The following is a 17641-nucleotide window of genomic DNA, read 5'->3' as shown; positions in this document are numbered from 1 at the left end:
AGAATAACCCGTTGTCTTTCAAGGAACGTATTCCTGGTCGAATTCTAAGACGATTTTTCCTTTGCCAAAAATTTGTCAGACGCTTAGATTTTGAAATATTAACCGATTAAGTTAGCGTATCACGGGTCGAATACAGATGGTACGCAGGAGCGGCGCACTCACCGTTACGCGCGGGTGTGTCGTGAGGTGCCTGTTGCGCTCAGCTGATACAACACACAAGTCTTTCTCTCCTCTCACTCTCTCTTTCTCTCTCTCTCTCTCTTTTGTAGATTTCGTGCAATTCTTTGTTCGATTCTTCGACTGTACAAAGAATTTCCTGGCACTTCTCTTATTAAAATCATTAAAATTAAGAAGAAAATTAATTACATTTTTAAGTTAAAGCTAGCATTGTGATGTGACAGAGAGAGAAAGAGAGAGAGAGAGAGAGAGAGAGAGGGGGGGGGAGAAAGACTTGTGTGTTGTATCAGCTGAGCGCAACAGGCACCTCACGACACACCCGCACGTAACGGTGAGTGCGCCGCCCCTGCATACCATCTATATTCGACCCGTGATACACTAACTTAATTGGCTAATATTTCAAAATCTAAGCGTCTGACAAATTTTTGGCAAAGGAAACATCGTCTTAAAATTCGACTAAGAATACGTTCCTTGAAAGACAACGGGTTATTCTGAATCACCCTGTATATAATAATTAAAAGTTTAATTTGTTTCAATTATCTGAAGATTACAATTTTCCCTACATTCTCTTTTTTTGAAAAACATCGTGTATCGCATACCGTCTGTGACTCTTTCAGATGGCGAACGGGCAATCATGCATCTGATGTTTGTGTGTGTGTGTGTGTATGTATGTCCAAGTGTTGAATCTTCTCAGCAGTACTGACTTTTTTCCCCTCTCTTGCATGATGGGAACTCACAACATGATGAAAAATTACTCGCGGCTCCATATGCAAGTTATTTTTCAAACGTAGTGTTTGCCGCGTTTGTTCTCTATATGACGATGGAGTTTATTGTTTTATATAAGTCGAGAATTTTTTTTCCGTAGGTAAAATAAAGTAACTTACTTGGAAAAGTATTTTGACGGTAACTTTATAAACGTTCGCCATCGTCAGCGGTCTTGTTGTTGAGACAGACGGAGCACAAGTGAGGCAGAACCGTTAAAGCAGAAGGCAGTAACGTATCTTCGTATTATCTTTAAGCGAGTCGGGTAAACAAAAATAAGAATCATGAAGGAGATCTGTTTCATTCTATGAGTTTAATCCGTTTGTTTGTTGTTTTATATCTATCATTTCGGAAATTAATCTTTTTTGGTAATTTTCTTCAGTGTCAAGAATTTTTATTTCCTTTCAATTGAAGGAATGGTCAAAAAATATTCTATGGTTTGTTATGACTGAGTGTTTTGAAGGATCAAGTTTTATATTATTGATATGCTCTTTTGTTCTAGTCCTCAGTTGCCTCTTCGTTTGTCCCACATATGTGGCATCGCAGTCATTACAAAAAATCTTATAAACGACATTGCTACTGCAGTCCCTCTCCATTTTGTCTTTATGTACTTTTATGAAATTGTTGATTTTATTTATGCATCTGTAGCCAACTGTAAATGTATTTTTGTCTAACAGAGATGTTGTTCTTTCAGAAATGTTTCGAATGTACGGAACGACCATGAATTTTTTTGTGTTCTCGTCTTCTTTTTTTTGGTCTTGTTCATTTTTGTCTTTTATGATGGTGGGTGCCAGTTTTATATTGAATAAATTTTTTATTCTTGTTCCAATGTGTTTGAAAATGAATTCCAGAGGGTATCCGTTTTTTTGAAATAATCCGATAATTAGTTCTAAGTTTTTTTGTTGGAAAATGGGGTGAGAAAGCATTAGCGCTCTGTCCACCATACTATAAATTGTTCCAATTTTATGGCAAATAGGGTGGTGAGAAAAAAACGATAAATAGCGACCAGAAAAAGTTCTTTTGTGGTACCAATCAATAATGATTGTATTGTCATGTATTTTTAATGAAAGGTCCAAAAAACTTAGGCTACGGTCCTGTTCTAACTCAATAGTGAATTGCAATCTGTTATGAAAACTGTTGAATGTCTTAAGAATAAAATTAAGTGAGTTTGTAGATGCTGCCATAGCAAAATTAATTATTACTTATTATTTGAACGTTAAATTAGCTTATGAAGGTAAAATAATTACGTTGAATAAATACAAAGACTTCGTAAGACATTATTTAATTAAAACTGTTATTTTCAGCGGGCAATAATTTATACTGTACACTTTATTACCCGAAAATAACGGTTCTCTAATGAGGTTTCTTTTTATTTATATGACATCACTTATTTGTTTTTATTTTTAATTACTTACTTTCCATTTTTTGTTTTATATGTTTTATTATTATTATATATATATATATATATATTAATTATATAATTTTTTAAAATATGTCTCTAATAATAAAATGTGTATACTTTATATTTATTTCCTTTTAATTTAGTAAAATTAATTCTTATTGTACAGAAATATAATCGCATATTTTGGAGTGAACGTATAAATTCAAAGCGATATATTGTATTCCGTCTCTTTCTTTTTTGATCTTCTACTATTGCTGTTTTGCTTTTTTGTTTCACATTTTTGCCACTTAGGAGATGGAAGCGTTGCAGATCTTTCTTACACGAAAACATAGGAAAAGTGGGGGGTACTAGCAGTCCATATTTATATAGACAAAGGGAGCACGTAAGCAATCCCGTAAGAAAAAACGTATCATCTGCGGCAGGTTTTTGTATACACGATGCTAGAAATTGGTCCAAGTTCTCAATCCAAGTTCTCAATCCAAGTTCTCGAATAGAAATAGTCGTACTTTGATGCCTCTATATAGCGCTATAGTCAAGTTTGTGAGGTTAGCTCGAGTTAGCTATTGAATTTTATATCTTTTTATATTTTATTGTGATAGAGGTTATAAAAATTACAATTTTTGATGTCCAACGTGGGAAGGTTCCGATAGCGCACAGTACTATTGCACACAGCCAATCACAGCGGCTGATACCTAGTGATATTCTTCTGTTCAAGCGCTATGAGTGGTTGTGAGTGGCTTGTGTGCAATAATACTGCGCGCTATCGGAACCTTCCTAATTGAATTTAGTAACTAGTACGAAAAAATAGGACGGGATATATTTTTTGTTCGAGGTTTCTATTTGAGATTTTCATCCGAGTTGCTTGTGTCTACGATTCGAGTTTTTTAGTAACTTTTTCTCTGACCGATTTCTCGATTTTACGCTCGGTCTATAGTTTCCTAACTCTATGGTCTCAGTCAGCATACTTTTTACGATAACTAATCGGATCTCGGATTGGATTGAATAATGGTACTCAACGTAGGTATAGAAAATTTCCCTAGGGTAATCGGATTGACGATTGCTGTCTCAATTGTAATCCGATTGATGACGAAAGCGTGGAGACCGAGAAGCATGCTTGAAAAGTCTCTTTATTTTTTTAAATAATAACACAAAAAATCAAAGATAAAATTAAAAAGAATGATTTGAATTTAGATTTCTTGTAATTTTTTTGTCTAAACACTGGATTTCGTTTAAATTTCTGTTTGTAAAAATTAATTAGTCTATTCTAAAGTTTGTGGTTATATCGGAAACAAATCAAAATTAATAAAACAATTATTAATTATTAGGTACATATTAAAGCATATAATATTTCAAGCATATCATATAGAATTCCTGTTTATTATAAACTCAGTAAAAATAACTTTGAAATTATTCAACTACATTATACATTAATCAATATTAATTTATATGTTAAAAATCAATAATGTATCTGAAAATGTTTTTTTTATTCTTTTCCAGATCGTAAATAAACTTCAACTCCAAGAATAAATAAAAATTACTGGAAAATGGATTGACATGAAAAGGGCATTATTGAACATTATCAATTTGTGCTAACTTAAAATTTGTAAAATCTGCTATTCTTTGTTAGTTGTTCATTAGAGAGTAATAATATAAGAACGGAATATACATAAATAAAATTAAAATAATTGTATGCATATATGATGCGTATATTACATTTTTATATTATTACTCTCTAATAAACAACTAATAAAGAAAAGTAGATTTTACAAATTTTAAGTTAGCACAAATTGATATTGTTCAATAATGCCCTCTTCATATAAATCCATTTTCCAGTAATTTTTATTTATTCATGGAATTGAAGTTTATTTACGATTTGGAAAAGAATAAATAGAACATTTTTAGAAACATTATTGATTTTTAACATATAAATTAATATTGATTAATGTATAATGTAGTTGAATAATTTCAAAGTTATGTTTACTAAGTTTATAATAAACAGGAATTCTATATGATATGCTTGAAATATTATATGCTTTAATATGTACCTAATAATTAATAATTGTTTTATTAATTTTGATTTGTTTCCGATATAACCACAAACTTTAGAATAGATTAATTAATTTTTACAAACAGAAATTTAAACGAAATCCAGTGTTTAGACAAAAAAAATTACAATAAATCTAAATTCAAATCATTCTTTTTAACTTAATCTTTGATTTTATGTGTTATTATTTAAAAAAATAAAGAGACTTACTTTTCAAGCATGCTTCTCGGTCTCCACCCACGCTTTCGTCATCAATCGGATTACATTTGAGACAGCAATCGTCAATCCGATTAGCCTAGGGAAATTTTCTATACTTACGTTGAGTACCATTGTTCAATCCAATCCGAGATCCGATTAGTTATCGTAAACACCCAGCATACTTTTGACTAGAGTCCTATATAAAGAGAGAAGCGACATCGAACCCCCACCACAACCTTCAGTATCCAATTGAGTCCTCCACCGCCATTTTAGGACCGCTCTAATGTCATCAAACACCATTCGTATCATTCTGCAAACAGCTGTGGTCACAATATGGCTGCTCGCTTAGCCAATTAAGTATCAATCAGATTACCAATCAGAGCTTCGGACATCAATGTCGCTTCTCTCTTTATATAGGACTCTACTTTTGACGATGCTTGTACACCCAAGGACTTTGATTCTGTCCATGGGGAAATTTTCCAAACTGAGAAGTCACCATTTTCTACATACTCGCAGTTCATGGTTAATGAAACGACTAGAGCTTTGGTCGTTACGTTAATCATGAACTGTAAGTATGTAAAAAGATAGCGACTTCTCAGTTTGGAAAATTTTTCCATGGACAGAATCAAAGTCCTTGGGTGTACCGCTAAGAAAAGAGGCTCACGACAGAAAAAGACAACCAACATAACGTAATCCTCTCTCTCTGATCGCTTTTTTTCCTTTACGACTCTTTCCAGTATGTATAGAGCTTATTACTAATTAGAACATATAGACATAGAAGGAGAATGCCTATTGTTCTTGAAAGAAAAATATGTCCAGAGAAATGAGAAAAAGAATTATAGTTGCCTCTCTCTCTTGTGAGTAACTGCTCAACAGTGCGCATGTGTGGCTTACGTTTGCTTGGCCGGTTTTATCAATGAAAATAGGTTAGGATTTTTTAAAGTTCTAAAGTTGTTAAACGTACTTTTTTGCGAACTGTCAAAAGTTAAACAATGGGCTTATATTGCATTTTATATGGTAAAAAAGACAAAAGTATCTACATATATCTACATCAAATTGGCGCGCATACACATTTTTGAGCAGTTACAAGAGAGAGCCCAAGCAACATTGAGTCGACTGTTAGTCGACTATAAACCGGCAGAAAAAGCTTACAGTCGACTGTAAGTTTTGACTAATTGCCGGCTTATAGTCGACTAATAGTCGACAAATGTCCCGATAATTGCCGGCTTTTAGACAACCAGTGTAGTCGATTTTTAGTCGACTGTTTCTTGCCGACTGTCAGTCAACTTTAATTGCTGACTTTAATAGTCGACTTGAAGTCAGCTTTTAGTCAATTTCACATCGATTGTAATTATTATTGAATTTTCATTGAATATATTGGCATCTCAACTAAAACACAATGTAAACGTTACCAAATAGTAAAATAATTATTTTTTTATTAGTTTACGATTTGATAACTTCAACATTTTGTGTTTTAGCTGGGATGTCAATATATTCAATAAAAATTCAGAATAATTACAGCCGACATAAAATTGACTAAAAGTTGACTTCAAATTGACTGGTAATCGACATAAGGATATGCTTTTTAAAAATTGTATTCTATTTTCATTGTATTTGCAATATTTTATTTTATTGTCACACATACATACATATATAGTTTAAGCGATTTTTTGTAGTAAGCAATACTCGCAGATTTGTCATTAAACTTTACCAATGTAAAAAACCGTTTTTGTAAGTCACATATGTGAAAATGGGAAAAATATTGGGCAAAAGTGAAATTTGTTATTATTAATTTATATTAACTGTGTAATTATGTGTAACAATATAAATAGAATTAAAGTATATTGCATAATGAAAATAGATATTTGGTGGAAATATATAATATATCTAGATATGGATGTAGAAAAAAAAACTAAAAAACTAAAAGAAAAAACAATAAATGTAATTATATATAAAATATATTTATTTTTGTGCAAATAACAAACGCAATCGGTCACCAGCTCGTCGCAGCCAATCTTGCATCAATAATTCTATCTCGCTGATAGTCGCCTCGCTATTCTTCATAACAGTTTCTACAATACAAATGTAATCATCCTCCTCATCAATCCATTTCTCCTCAGGTAATATATTGTAATCGTTAACATCATGAATAGTCTCATCATCAGGTACTACTGAGAGCTCTTCATATGATTTTGTCAAATTGCATTCTTCATTGGCGTTAATAATGTCCAAATTTTTATTTTCAGATGTGTCAGTACTGTCTTCTCTCGCGTATGCACAAAGACGGCGATTTTTTTGCCGTCTGGATAACTCTTGAAAAGCCTTTGGCATCTGTAGTAACAATTGATTTATACACTATGATTGAGTATAGGATAGACGTTCGGCTTATGACATTTACGTAATTTGTAGCTTATCATAAATTTTATTGAACTGTAACATGATAGACGTTTTATATTTTAAAGCTATTAATATGTTATGATTCTGTATCTTTTTATGTTCTTGTAAAAGATCTTTATTAAACAATAATACATATACTCTAGCCATCAGCCTTTTACAATTTTCATCTTAATCAATGTAATGAAAACAGGAAGCTGGTTGAAATAAAAAAAGAAAAAAATATAAAGATAACGTTAATAAATTGAATGGAGTTCAAAGACAAATAGATATAGCAGCACAAGCTCGGTGACTTAAAAGCTCAGAATCTCCTTTTCAAATTAATTTTTTATTAATTTCTGTATGATAATTACATGCTAAGCTATTGATTTATTAGGGAATATTTTCACAAGTGTTCTCATATTTTTGACTGGTGCTGTAATTTAAAAAAAAGAACTTATACAAAATTAAAAAAAAATATAATAAAATATAAAATATATGTATATACAAAACCGAACAGCTTTTAGTAAATAATAACAATATACAATTTATAATTATACATGCAAATTATGTGTTTTTTTTTTCTTATTGCCTTTTAAAGTGGACTCTACATCATTAAAATTTCTAATTCAAGACACGATTGGCTGATTACTGTATCTTAAATCTATGCTAATTGCTTTTCCATGTGATTTATAAATATACAGAAGAGCTAATGAGGACACAAGTATAAAGCTCGAAATAAATATATAATTTTTACAGAAATGCATATAAAGATTCTTCTGTAGATAATATTAAGTATGTTTACATATGTATATTTAATATTCTATCTACTTTTATGTTTTTATATTATTGTTTTTTAAGTTAACTATGTATGTTTTTCAATAATAATGAAGATCTAATAAGTGCATGTTTAATTTTTATAACTTTATATTCCTTATGTCTTCATCCTAACACAAAAACTGCTTGTTCAGCTAACATCAAGCCTATATCAATTTACGAGTAAAAAAGGATTTTCTATAATGCATATATAACAATATTGTTAAAATTGAATGTGCAAAAGGGAACAAAGGAGCAATGTTATAATTGGAAGGAACGACATCGAGCAGCCAACAAACATAACCAAAAATTATTATCACATGCGAGGACCATTATTAACATTAACCTATAAATAATTACATAACAAATAACAATTTTCAAATTGGTATATTTGTTTATATAGGCGATTGTACTGCAGAATAAATCAGAATTAAACAAATATTTTGTTGAACCACACCTAAGTTGAAAAAAACAATATAAATTCTTTATGTAATTATATTATTTGATATTAATAATTAATATTCGCTTACCTTGCAGTTGGATTATTCGCGAACGCTATACACTTCTGTTTTTTGTCTACGCACTAAATAATAAAAATATTTACGAAATTTACACTTGTTCACACTCACCGGAATGGAATAAGAATAATAAGAACAAGGAATATATAGGTTATAGACTGCAGGATTGCAATAGCTGACTGCAATAGTCAGCATCAAGTCGACTGCAATAGTCGGCAAATAGTTGACTGAAAAAAGTCGACTTACAGTCGACGAATAGCCACTAATGTTGCTTGGGAGGCAACTATGATTTTTTTTCTCACTTCCTTCGACACATTTTAGTCTGCTATTCTGCTTCACTAGGCCTGTTCGTGTTGCTGCCCTTTTTGAATTAATTTCTTTGTCGTCTCTGTCTTTCTTACGGTCGAATATATATTTATCTCATCTCGAGTGCAAAAATTTTTGGGGATTTCAAGCAACTCGAACAGACCTCATGTCTACATGTTCTAAGGTATAGAGTTATAGAATTCAGTGAAATCTATATACTTGAGATCCTGACTGTACGATAAAACTTTTGGTCATATTGTACTAGAAAGGAACAAGGATCTCTCTTAGGACTAGAGTCCTAAAGAGCAAGGTCCGTGGATTGGCGTTGGAGGGGAAGGAAGGTCGTTGCATCCACTTCAACGATGTGGAACGAAAATGGCGGCGGCCATACTTTTACTGCACACTCGCTCACTCACACAACTAATAGCTGTAGTACCTTACTATCTACGTACATACACTAACACTGACTCGCTGTCTCGAAAATGGCGGCTATGCAACGACCTTCCTTCCCCTCCAACGCCAATCCACGGACCTTGCTAAAGAGTATAAAGAGAGAAGCGACATTGATGTCCGAAGCTCTGATTGGTAATCTGATTGATACTTGATTGGCTAAACCAGTAGTCTTATTGTGACCACAGCTGTTTACAGAATGATACGAATGGTGTTTGATGACGTTAAAGCGGTCCCAAAATGGCAGTGGAGGACTCAATTGGATACTGAAGGTTGTGGTGGGGGTTGTCGCTTCTCTCTTTATATAGGACTCTACTTAGGACCCTTTTTGTTGGATCGCCATTTGACGCCCATGCGCGTTCCAGTAGTATATTTTAGTGTTTCTAATTGAACAATTCTGGCAAATGGCGACAAACCTGGGTTAAAACCCACTGCAGTCGAAAACGCTATTAGTAATTTTAATGCTTTAAGAAGCATACATAATATTCCTCCTCACTTAAAAAACTAAATTATTTTATTTTTTTACAATTTCTAAGCAGATTAAGTGTATACGAGGGTTATTTGAAACGTTTCCGGCCTTTTTAAGAAAAACACATATTTCAAAGCAAAACAAAATTTATTTCTTGACGTAGTCTCCATGTAACTCAATACATTTGGTCCAACGTTTCTCCCATACTTTTAAACCGTCAGAAAAAAATTGATTGTCTAAACCTGAAAAATATTGGTTTATAGCGTTTTCCACCTCAGCATTTGATTTATATTTTTTTAAATTTGGAAACAGGAAACAATCGCTGGAAGCTAGATCTGGCGAATAGGGTGGATGCGGAAACAATTCAAACTTCAATTCGTTCAATTTTGACATTGCGATCATGGACGTGTGAACTCGAGTGTTATCCTGGTGAAACAGGATTTTTTTCTTCAAATGCAGACGTTTTTTCTTAATTATGGCCTTCAATTTATCCAGTAATGCACCGTAGTGTACTCGCCGTTGATTGTTTCACCCTTTGCAAGATAATCGATAAGAATTATTCCACGACTATCCCAAAAACAGTTGCCATCATTTTTCTTGCAGAGAGAACAACCTTTGTCTTCTTCGGAATTGGTTTCCCCACCGCAATCCACTGCTTTGACTGTTGTTTGGTCTCAGGCGTATGGTAGTGTACCCAGGTTTTATCGACGGTTATCATTTGCCGCAAAAATTTCGCTGAATTTTTTGATACAGGCTAAGACACTCGCGCCACATGTCCATCCGGGGCCGATCCCGATAGCGCACGGGACCGATAGCCCACCACCACTCACAGCGGCCGATGCCTAGAGTTTTTCCGTTGGTTGGGTTAGATAAGTCAAGATGATTGGTTGGTGGGTTATCGCACCGTGCACTATCGGATTCCGTCCGTCCATCCGTATGTGCTTTTGGTCGATCGTCAACAAGCGCGGCACCCAGCGCGCGAATAATTTTCTCATATCCAATTCTTGATGTAAAATCTTGTGCACCCGTTCAGATGATATCCCACAAGCTTGAGCAGTATCCTTAACAGTCAATCGACAATCTTCCGTCACAGTTTGATGTACTAAATCGATTAAATTTTGTTACGATTCAGTAGCGATTCGCAGATGGAAATTCGGTCCATGAGGTTTTTTTGCGTTAATTTGTGTGGCACCGAGCTTCTTTTTGTATCCAGCCTTATTTAAGTGGTTCCAAACGGTTTTTTGTGTATGTTTAGCTCTTAGGCAATTAAAACAGTGCTTACATGATGGTCGGATTCAACGATATCCATAATAGATTTCTTTTAACTACACCTAATATTTAAATCTTTTTTTCTTTTTATATGTAAATAAGTGATAAAATACAAATAAATAGATGGTGCTAAAATAGTTGATAAACGTCAAAAGTAATTGGCTGCGTTCAGCAGACTCAACAGTTTAGTGAGCGCTTGCTGTTATTGGTGTATTCTTCTAAATCTAAAAGTCTGATTGGATGATCTAGAAGAATATCTCAACATGTTGAGTCTGCTGAACGCAGTCATTGACAGATAAACAACTGCGTATTTTAGACAAATCTAAATAACACCCGCTGTGGTTACAAAATGGCAAATTTTGATCAAGTGCGTGGAAGAAGTTTGAAATCAAAGCCGTTAACACTTAATCAACGTAATGGTATCATACAAAAATTGTTACAATATAAGGAAGGCGAGGGATGATTACCATCAATTATCATGTTACATAGAAGCTATTGTGTCAGCCATATCATTGTTAAAGTAAAATACTTTTATATGTTATTATTCTTTGTATAACTTCGTACTATTGAACAATTTGTAATTATTTTATAAATAAAATCATTGAATTTATAAATGTATATCATATTTTCAGACAGTTAAAAAGTCCAAATGTATACCGTATTTTTGAACAGAGGGAGTATTACGTTTCTCTTTAATAATATTTATAATTTTTTAATTTTTTTTATTTTTAATACGTATATGTGTGTTAGAAAACTTTATATAAATGTAATCAATGTATTTCTAATGATTACGAAATGTATATACATTTAAAATAGGAAATTTTTGGGATAAAATCGTATAGATGCTTGTAAGCGTAATTTGCGCCGACCAATGATATTGTTTTACTAGAACATTAGCTTCCGCCTAGTTACTTTACGCTTTTTACGTTATTATCGTTACGTCGAATCCAATTTCCTGCGTAAGAAACGCTGTGTACATATAGTAATACATGTATGGGTAACACATGTATTACTTAAATAAGCAGAACAAAATTGAAAGATAGAAATTAAGAAACAGTTTTATATCAAATTTATTATTTATAATAGCTATTCTGTAATAACATTCTGTCATATCCAACCTTCTTGCAATATGTTGACACAAAATTTTAAGGTTATAGTTGTACATTAATAGATATGTCCGTGTTGCTTGAATTTCTTGCATGTAAAATGCTTTTTTTTTCTTAAATGCCTAACATATATTTATTTTGTTTTAAATACATAAATTTTAAAAAATTACAAGTAACAGAAATGTATGCCCGCACAGGTTAGATTCGTACATAGATAATTCACACATACTAGTGTGCAGAGTATCAGTTCCACATGAGGCGTACTTTCCGAGACGCGTAAATTACAAAAACCAATCGTAAATTTGTTTAGTAAATTTTTGTTAGAGAGTACCAAGGTCCATGGATTGGCGTTGGAGGGGAAGGAAGGTCGTTGCATAGCCGCCATTTTCGAGACAGCGAGTCAGTGTTAGTGTATGTACGTAGATAGTAAGGTACTACAGCTATTAGTTGTGTGAGTGAGCGAGTGTGCAGTAAAAGTATGGCCGCCGCCATTTTCGTTCCACATCGTTGAAGTGGATGCAACGACCTTCCTTCCCCTCCACCGCCAATCCACGGACCTTGGAGAGTACAAGAGAAACTCTAATCAGCAATTGGTTGCATTAGATACGCATTTCTTGAAATTCCGCGAAATACGCTTCATGTGAAAGAAGGCTTTTAAAATGACATAACGTATTTTAGAAGTTACTAGAATACGCAAATTACGCTACGCAAGTTACGCCCCATGTGACGGCACCCTGATAATCATTTCTGAATCATCGACCACGAATATCAGTTCACTGTGGCGCGTTATGCGACCTGCCTTATCTGCCATGTAGACGCGTGCCGGAGTAAGTGGCGCCGTGGGGAGGCAGTAGTCGAACGTTAACCGAGTATGGCTAATGTGGGCTGTCAAACGGAGTGCATGTGGGACGGTCGGTCACGCGCGCACGTACGCATTCTCTCTCGGCGCCCGGTATCACGTTTACACGGTTTTTTTCCTAGTATTGTGGAAAGAGGCGCAAAGGCGCTCTACGGATTCGCGGCACGTTGAAACACGAGTCTTCGCGAGAATTCGTGTTCGCGCGTGCGCACGCATACGCGCGCGCACGCGAAAGCAGACGAGCGGTCGTTGGATATGTTCCATCGCGACGCCCGGGTAGCGTGAATCGCGGCGGCGACGGCGACGGCGACGGTAGACTTTCGCGCCGGTCCTGCGAAGAGTCGAGTTCAGTCCGAGCCAGTCGGTCGCGCGTATCGAATGAGACATGCGGCGACCCTTGACCCGTCATCTGTCCGAGGGTGGTGGTGGCGGTGGTGCTACGGCCGACGGCGGCGGTGCCACCGATAGACGACAACGTTTAATTGCAAAGGAAGGTAATTACGAGCGCGGGGGATACACCTGGGCCTGCCGCGATTACAGCCATCACCTGTCATTCGGCGACCTCTTCAAGACCCCCGCACCCCTGGCCGACTGCCGCGGCCGCGCGGCGGCCTCCCCAGAGCCCCGGAGCGTTACGATCCACAGGTAGGGTGTTTAACCTCGTTACCTTTTGCCCCTTTTCGCTTTTCTGTCTCCCCGTTGCCCCGGTTTTTTTTTTTCACGTCACTGTTGTCGGGGCCTTACGGCGGTTTCCATTCCGCCACACTTGAAATAATTGGAGCGTAATTCGAAATCCGATCTGAAGCGAGCGCCGGAGATAACATCGCTATTAGAAAGCCTCGCTATTACGAGATCGTCATTATGGTTTATTAATGTGTTGTGCTATCTCGATTTGAGCCGAACGCTTCCGGCATTACTATTCCCGTGAAGGCCGAGTAAATATGTTTTGTATGAATGAATGAAATTTTCATTCGCCACGATCAACATTGCGTATGACGTACGTACATTGAAGAAAAGTTGTTGACTAAATTTTTTAACAATTGATTAAGGACGTATGATAACACTTCTTTGAAATTTTCAAATAACCATCTGCATTTTTTTTTATAAAATGTAAGATAATAAAATAATTGTTATTAAATTAGGGATAGTTTCTAAACTATCATGTTTAATTTTTAGTTCATTATTCATTTTTAAAGTAAATTACTATCTATCTTTATTTACAAAATTACGCATAGAAGCTCTCTTAATTTTAATACCAAACGCAAAATTTGCATTTGTGGATCATTTATTTATCGGCATTAAAAGCATATGTACTCGTATTATGTGTCTAAAATATTATTTTATATATAATATTATATTAATAAATATTTGCATTACTTCTTTAAAAGAAGAGTTATATTGTTGTAAAAATTAAATTATACTCTTAATAAAATTTAGCAACATTAAATAATAAAGTCAGCTATTCTGGCTTGGCAACTTACTAATTAACTTGTCAAACTTGGCTTGACTATTATAATGTTCCGAGATTATACACTGCATGAAAACCACGAGAAAAGTTTTAAAAATGTAAATAAGTATAAAAAAACTGTAACAATTCTTCTCCGAGATAAGATTAAAAGAAAAATTTGCGACTAAAAAATTTTACGTGTTTCATTCGTTATTGCGAAGTTTCAGAAGGAGGAACTTATCGAAAGGGATAACATTTTCTCTATATTCAGATATTTATTGGAGATCACTCATCGATATTTATTTAGGAATAATGATCTTACTTCAAATCTTCATAAAAAGGTACTCATTTAACGCGTTTTCACGCTAAAAAAAATCTGAAAGAAAAAACGCGATGGTCTGCTCTGCGAAGCGAGTTATTAAGTATTAAAGCTTAGAGGTTTAGGAGTTGCGATGTTTGTCACACTAAAGCCGCAGTCCCTATTGATCTAAGCACATTGGCATTATTCTATCTTTATTATTCATTAGGCATAAACAAGAATGAAGCCAATAGCAGTTCGAGCGCGAATTGGTTTGCGGCTTAAATGTATCGGCATGAATATGCGTTGTGATTCTATGCTTTATAAACACAAATTCTCTCTTAAGCCTTTGTCCACAATACTAGAAATCGGTCCGAACGGGGAGAGAATTGACCAATCGCATTTGAATAATTCGGCCAACTGATTAATGCGATTGGTCAATTCTCTCTCTATCTGAGGTCTCTGACTTTTGAATTTAAAAAGAATTTACTTTATTGAACTATTTTTGAATTTGTGTTTGAAATAAATTGAAAAAATTCTTTTTTGATAATTAAGAAAGGATTCTATAAAAGTATATCTTTTAACTTCTTTAATATGATACTTAATAAATTTATTAGATGTACCTATTTCGTCACATCCTTGGTCTATATTGAAGTGAATTAAGATACTTTAAGATAACAACAAAGTATTTCTCGCTCCTGTTATCAAAATAATAAATGAACAAAGGCGAAAACGAGTTAAATAGTTTTTTTTTTAATCATAATAATTTATTCTAATATTGAAACATACTTTTAACGGGACGTTTTGACCTCACTTGGTCTTCATCAGCCGTCTATCTAATTACAAAAGTTTTTCTACATGCTGCGCTACTCGTGATTAAATCACACTAATTCATAGTGTTCACGCAAAAAATACAAATTTTGAAAAAATAATAAGTAAGATGATGTAAGTCAAAATTTACTCGTTACATGTCGTCTTGTAATATAAAGTTATACACAGTTTGTCATTGCCATGCGAGAACAGCCCAAATCCATGCTACTAACAAGATTATCAAATGATTTTAAAAAGTAGTTGTCCGAAACTTAGAACATATACTACTATGTTCTAAGGTCCGAAATATAACATTAGATGTGCGTCTTTGAGATGACTATGCATCCTTCTTTGATCTATTGCACTTTCTATTGTTTAAGTAATAACATTTTGTTATTGTGAATAAGAGCGTATACTCTGACAAACTTTTTTTAAAAATTAATAAATAAGTTACAGATTAATTATAGCATGGACCGAATGCTGTGCTCGTTTGTCAATGTATGTCAGTTACTGTTCGAAAGTATATACACAAGTGAGAGAATAAAACATAGGTGAACGTGGTATATTATATACAGAGCGTGAACAATGTTTCTGTTTGTTATCTATGTATTATGTTTTCTTTTTGTTCGAATCTTTCATGGCAAGTCTGTCAAGTAAATCAAAGTAGGCTTCGCTTAATAGCTCTGTATCTTTTTTTCAAATTAAGGCCGTTACTCTGCTCTTTAACATGTATCATTTCCGAGATCATTCCTTTATGGTACTTGGGTTCTATGCCTACACAGAAAAAAATTATTATTAAATCAACAATTTATTGTTTCATATATAAGCAAGAATATAAAATCTTCTTGGAAGAATTTATAATCTTAAACAGACATAATTTTGCTTACATAAGAAAAATTTTTTTCTTTGTATAAACAAATTATTATGTCTGTTTAAGATTATAAATTCTATCAGGAAAATTTTATATTTTTGCTTATATATGAAACAATGAATTGATTCAATAATAATTGTTAATTTGATACTATTCTTTTTCTGTGTAAGATTTCTGCGTTATCCCAATCCATGGAATGATTGTGGTATAAAATATGTTCAGAAATAACAGAGTGTCTTGACGAATTTGATCTAATATTATTTATATGTTCTTTTATTTTTGCCTTTAGTTTCTTTTTGATTTGGCCTATATAGGAGGACGATCGCAATTCTTACAGTTTATTTTATATATTACATTATTTGTGGAAGCAGCAATATTTTTATCTTTTTGTATCTGTCAAGTTGATTCAAATATCTGTAACCTATATTGAAATTTTGTCTGTCTATAGCTGAAGTTATTATTTCCGATACGTTTTTTTATGTACGGAATTGTTATGTATTTCCTATCATCAGAGAGTTTCCAACAAAAAAATATATACCAATATTGCCGCGACTCAAAATATTTTTTCCACCAGATTTCTACTTTAAAAATAATCAGATTATAACGTTTTTCTACCAAATTTTTTTCAATTACATAAATTGAAATTTAAAATTAATTTTAATCATGTTTAATGTTTTAACAAATGTATTTAAACATAAATGTAAATAAAATTAATAATATTTAAACATTCATAACATATGAATATAAAATACACACATAGAGAAAGAAAGAGGGATGAAAAAAGAGCAGGAAACTTATTTTGTAATTAATTGTAGCGTATTGTAAATTGTATGATATATAATGATTGGTATGTATAAATGAGTAGAATATATATAAATATGTATATTCTACTCATTTATACTTAACAATTATATATCAAATTTATATATATAAATATTACTTGTAACAAGACAGATTACGCAGATTATAATAAAGATATGAACAAAAAATAATTTTTTTTAAAGTAAATCTCTTTCTTAAATCACAGTAGTTTTGGAAAAATAAACATATTTATCACAAAAATGAGTATTATAGTAGATTGTGATTCTTTATTTTTAAGTAGATAGTAATCATGAATTAACAGTATTTCATCGCTTGGTATTTCATCGATTTTTCATTTTTGTTATATTTAAATTTTTAATACTGAATATTCTTACGCAAATACTGTTATGCTAATAAGTCAAACGCATGCGTTATTGAAGGAACTGCAGGAGTATTATCTCACTTTTTAATATTACCTACTTTTGCCAAAAATTTCAAAATTTCTTTGTTTTTATCTAAATTATGAAGATGTATGTATTCTCTGTCTAGATTCAAATCAACATTTGACATAGGCCCTATTGAAATAATTGAATCCATCTTTTTTGGATTTAAGAAAGTTAAGTGTTTTAAAGTTTATACATGTAACACGATTTAAATGAAAATTT

General features: G+C 33.1%; 2 protein-coding genes and 1 long non-coding RNA gene across 4 annotated transcripts in view; 2 read left to right on the top strand and 1 right to left on the bottom strand.

Moving 5' to 3' along the window:
- Positions 1–17641, top strand: part of LOC105202616 (rap1 GTPase-activating protein 1) — a 288123-nt gene that overhangs the window by 29109 nt on the left and 241373 nt on the right. The window contains exon 1 of one of the 2 annotated variants that reach the window (XM_026138113.2): positions 13021–13394. The exons of the other annotated variant lie outside the window; for it this stretch is intronic. Within the exon in view, the coding sequence (XP_025993898.1) occupies positions 13135–13394 (260 nt within the window). The 5' untranslated portion in view covers positions 13021–13134. Of the gene's footprint in view, positions 1–13020; positions 13395–17641 lie in introns of those variants that run through there. 2 annotated transcript variants of the gene reach the window in all.
- LOC120357492 lies at positions 6531–8456 on the bottom strand. The gene is made up of 2 exons (XM_039447984.1): positions 8303–8456; positions 6531–6914 (listed from the first exon to the last, which is right to left on the bottom strand). The coding sequence occupies exon 2, from the start codon at positions 6912–6914 to the stop codon at positions 6546–6548; it is 369 nt and encodes a 122-aa protein (XP_039303918.1). The 5' UTR covers positions 8303–8456; the 3' UTR covers positions 6531–6545.
- LOC120357493 lies at positions 6571–7122 on the top strand. Its single transcript, XR_005574500.1, has 2 exons — positions 6571–6703; positions 6830–7122. It is a non-coding gene; the product is annotated as an uncharacterized LOC120357493 (long non-coding RNA).

Source organism: Solenopsis invicta, chromosome 4, assembly GCF_016802725.1.
Source record: "Solenopsis invicta isolate M01_SB chromosome 4, UNIL_Sinv_3.0, whole genome shotgun sequence".
Lineage (NCBI taxonomy): Eukaryota > Metazoa > Arthropoda > Insecta > Hymenoptera > Formicidae > Solenopsis > Solenopsis invicta.
The sequence above is the reverse complement of the archived record's forward strand: the minus strand, read 5'-3'. Positions and strand labels throughout refer to the sequence as shown.

What these genes read in the sequence shown, in the direction of transcription:
- LOC120357492 (XM_039447984.1), bottom strand. Translation starts at nt 6,914, where the DNA reads ATGCCAAAGGCTTTTCAAGAGTTATCCAGACGGCAAAAAAATCGCCGT.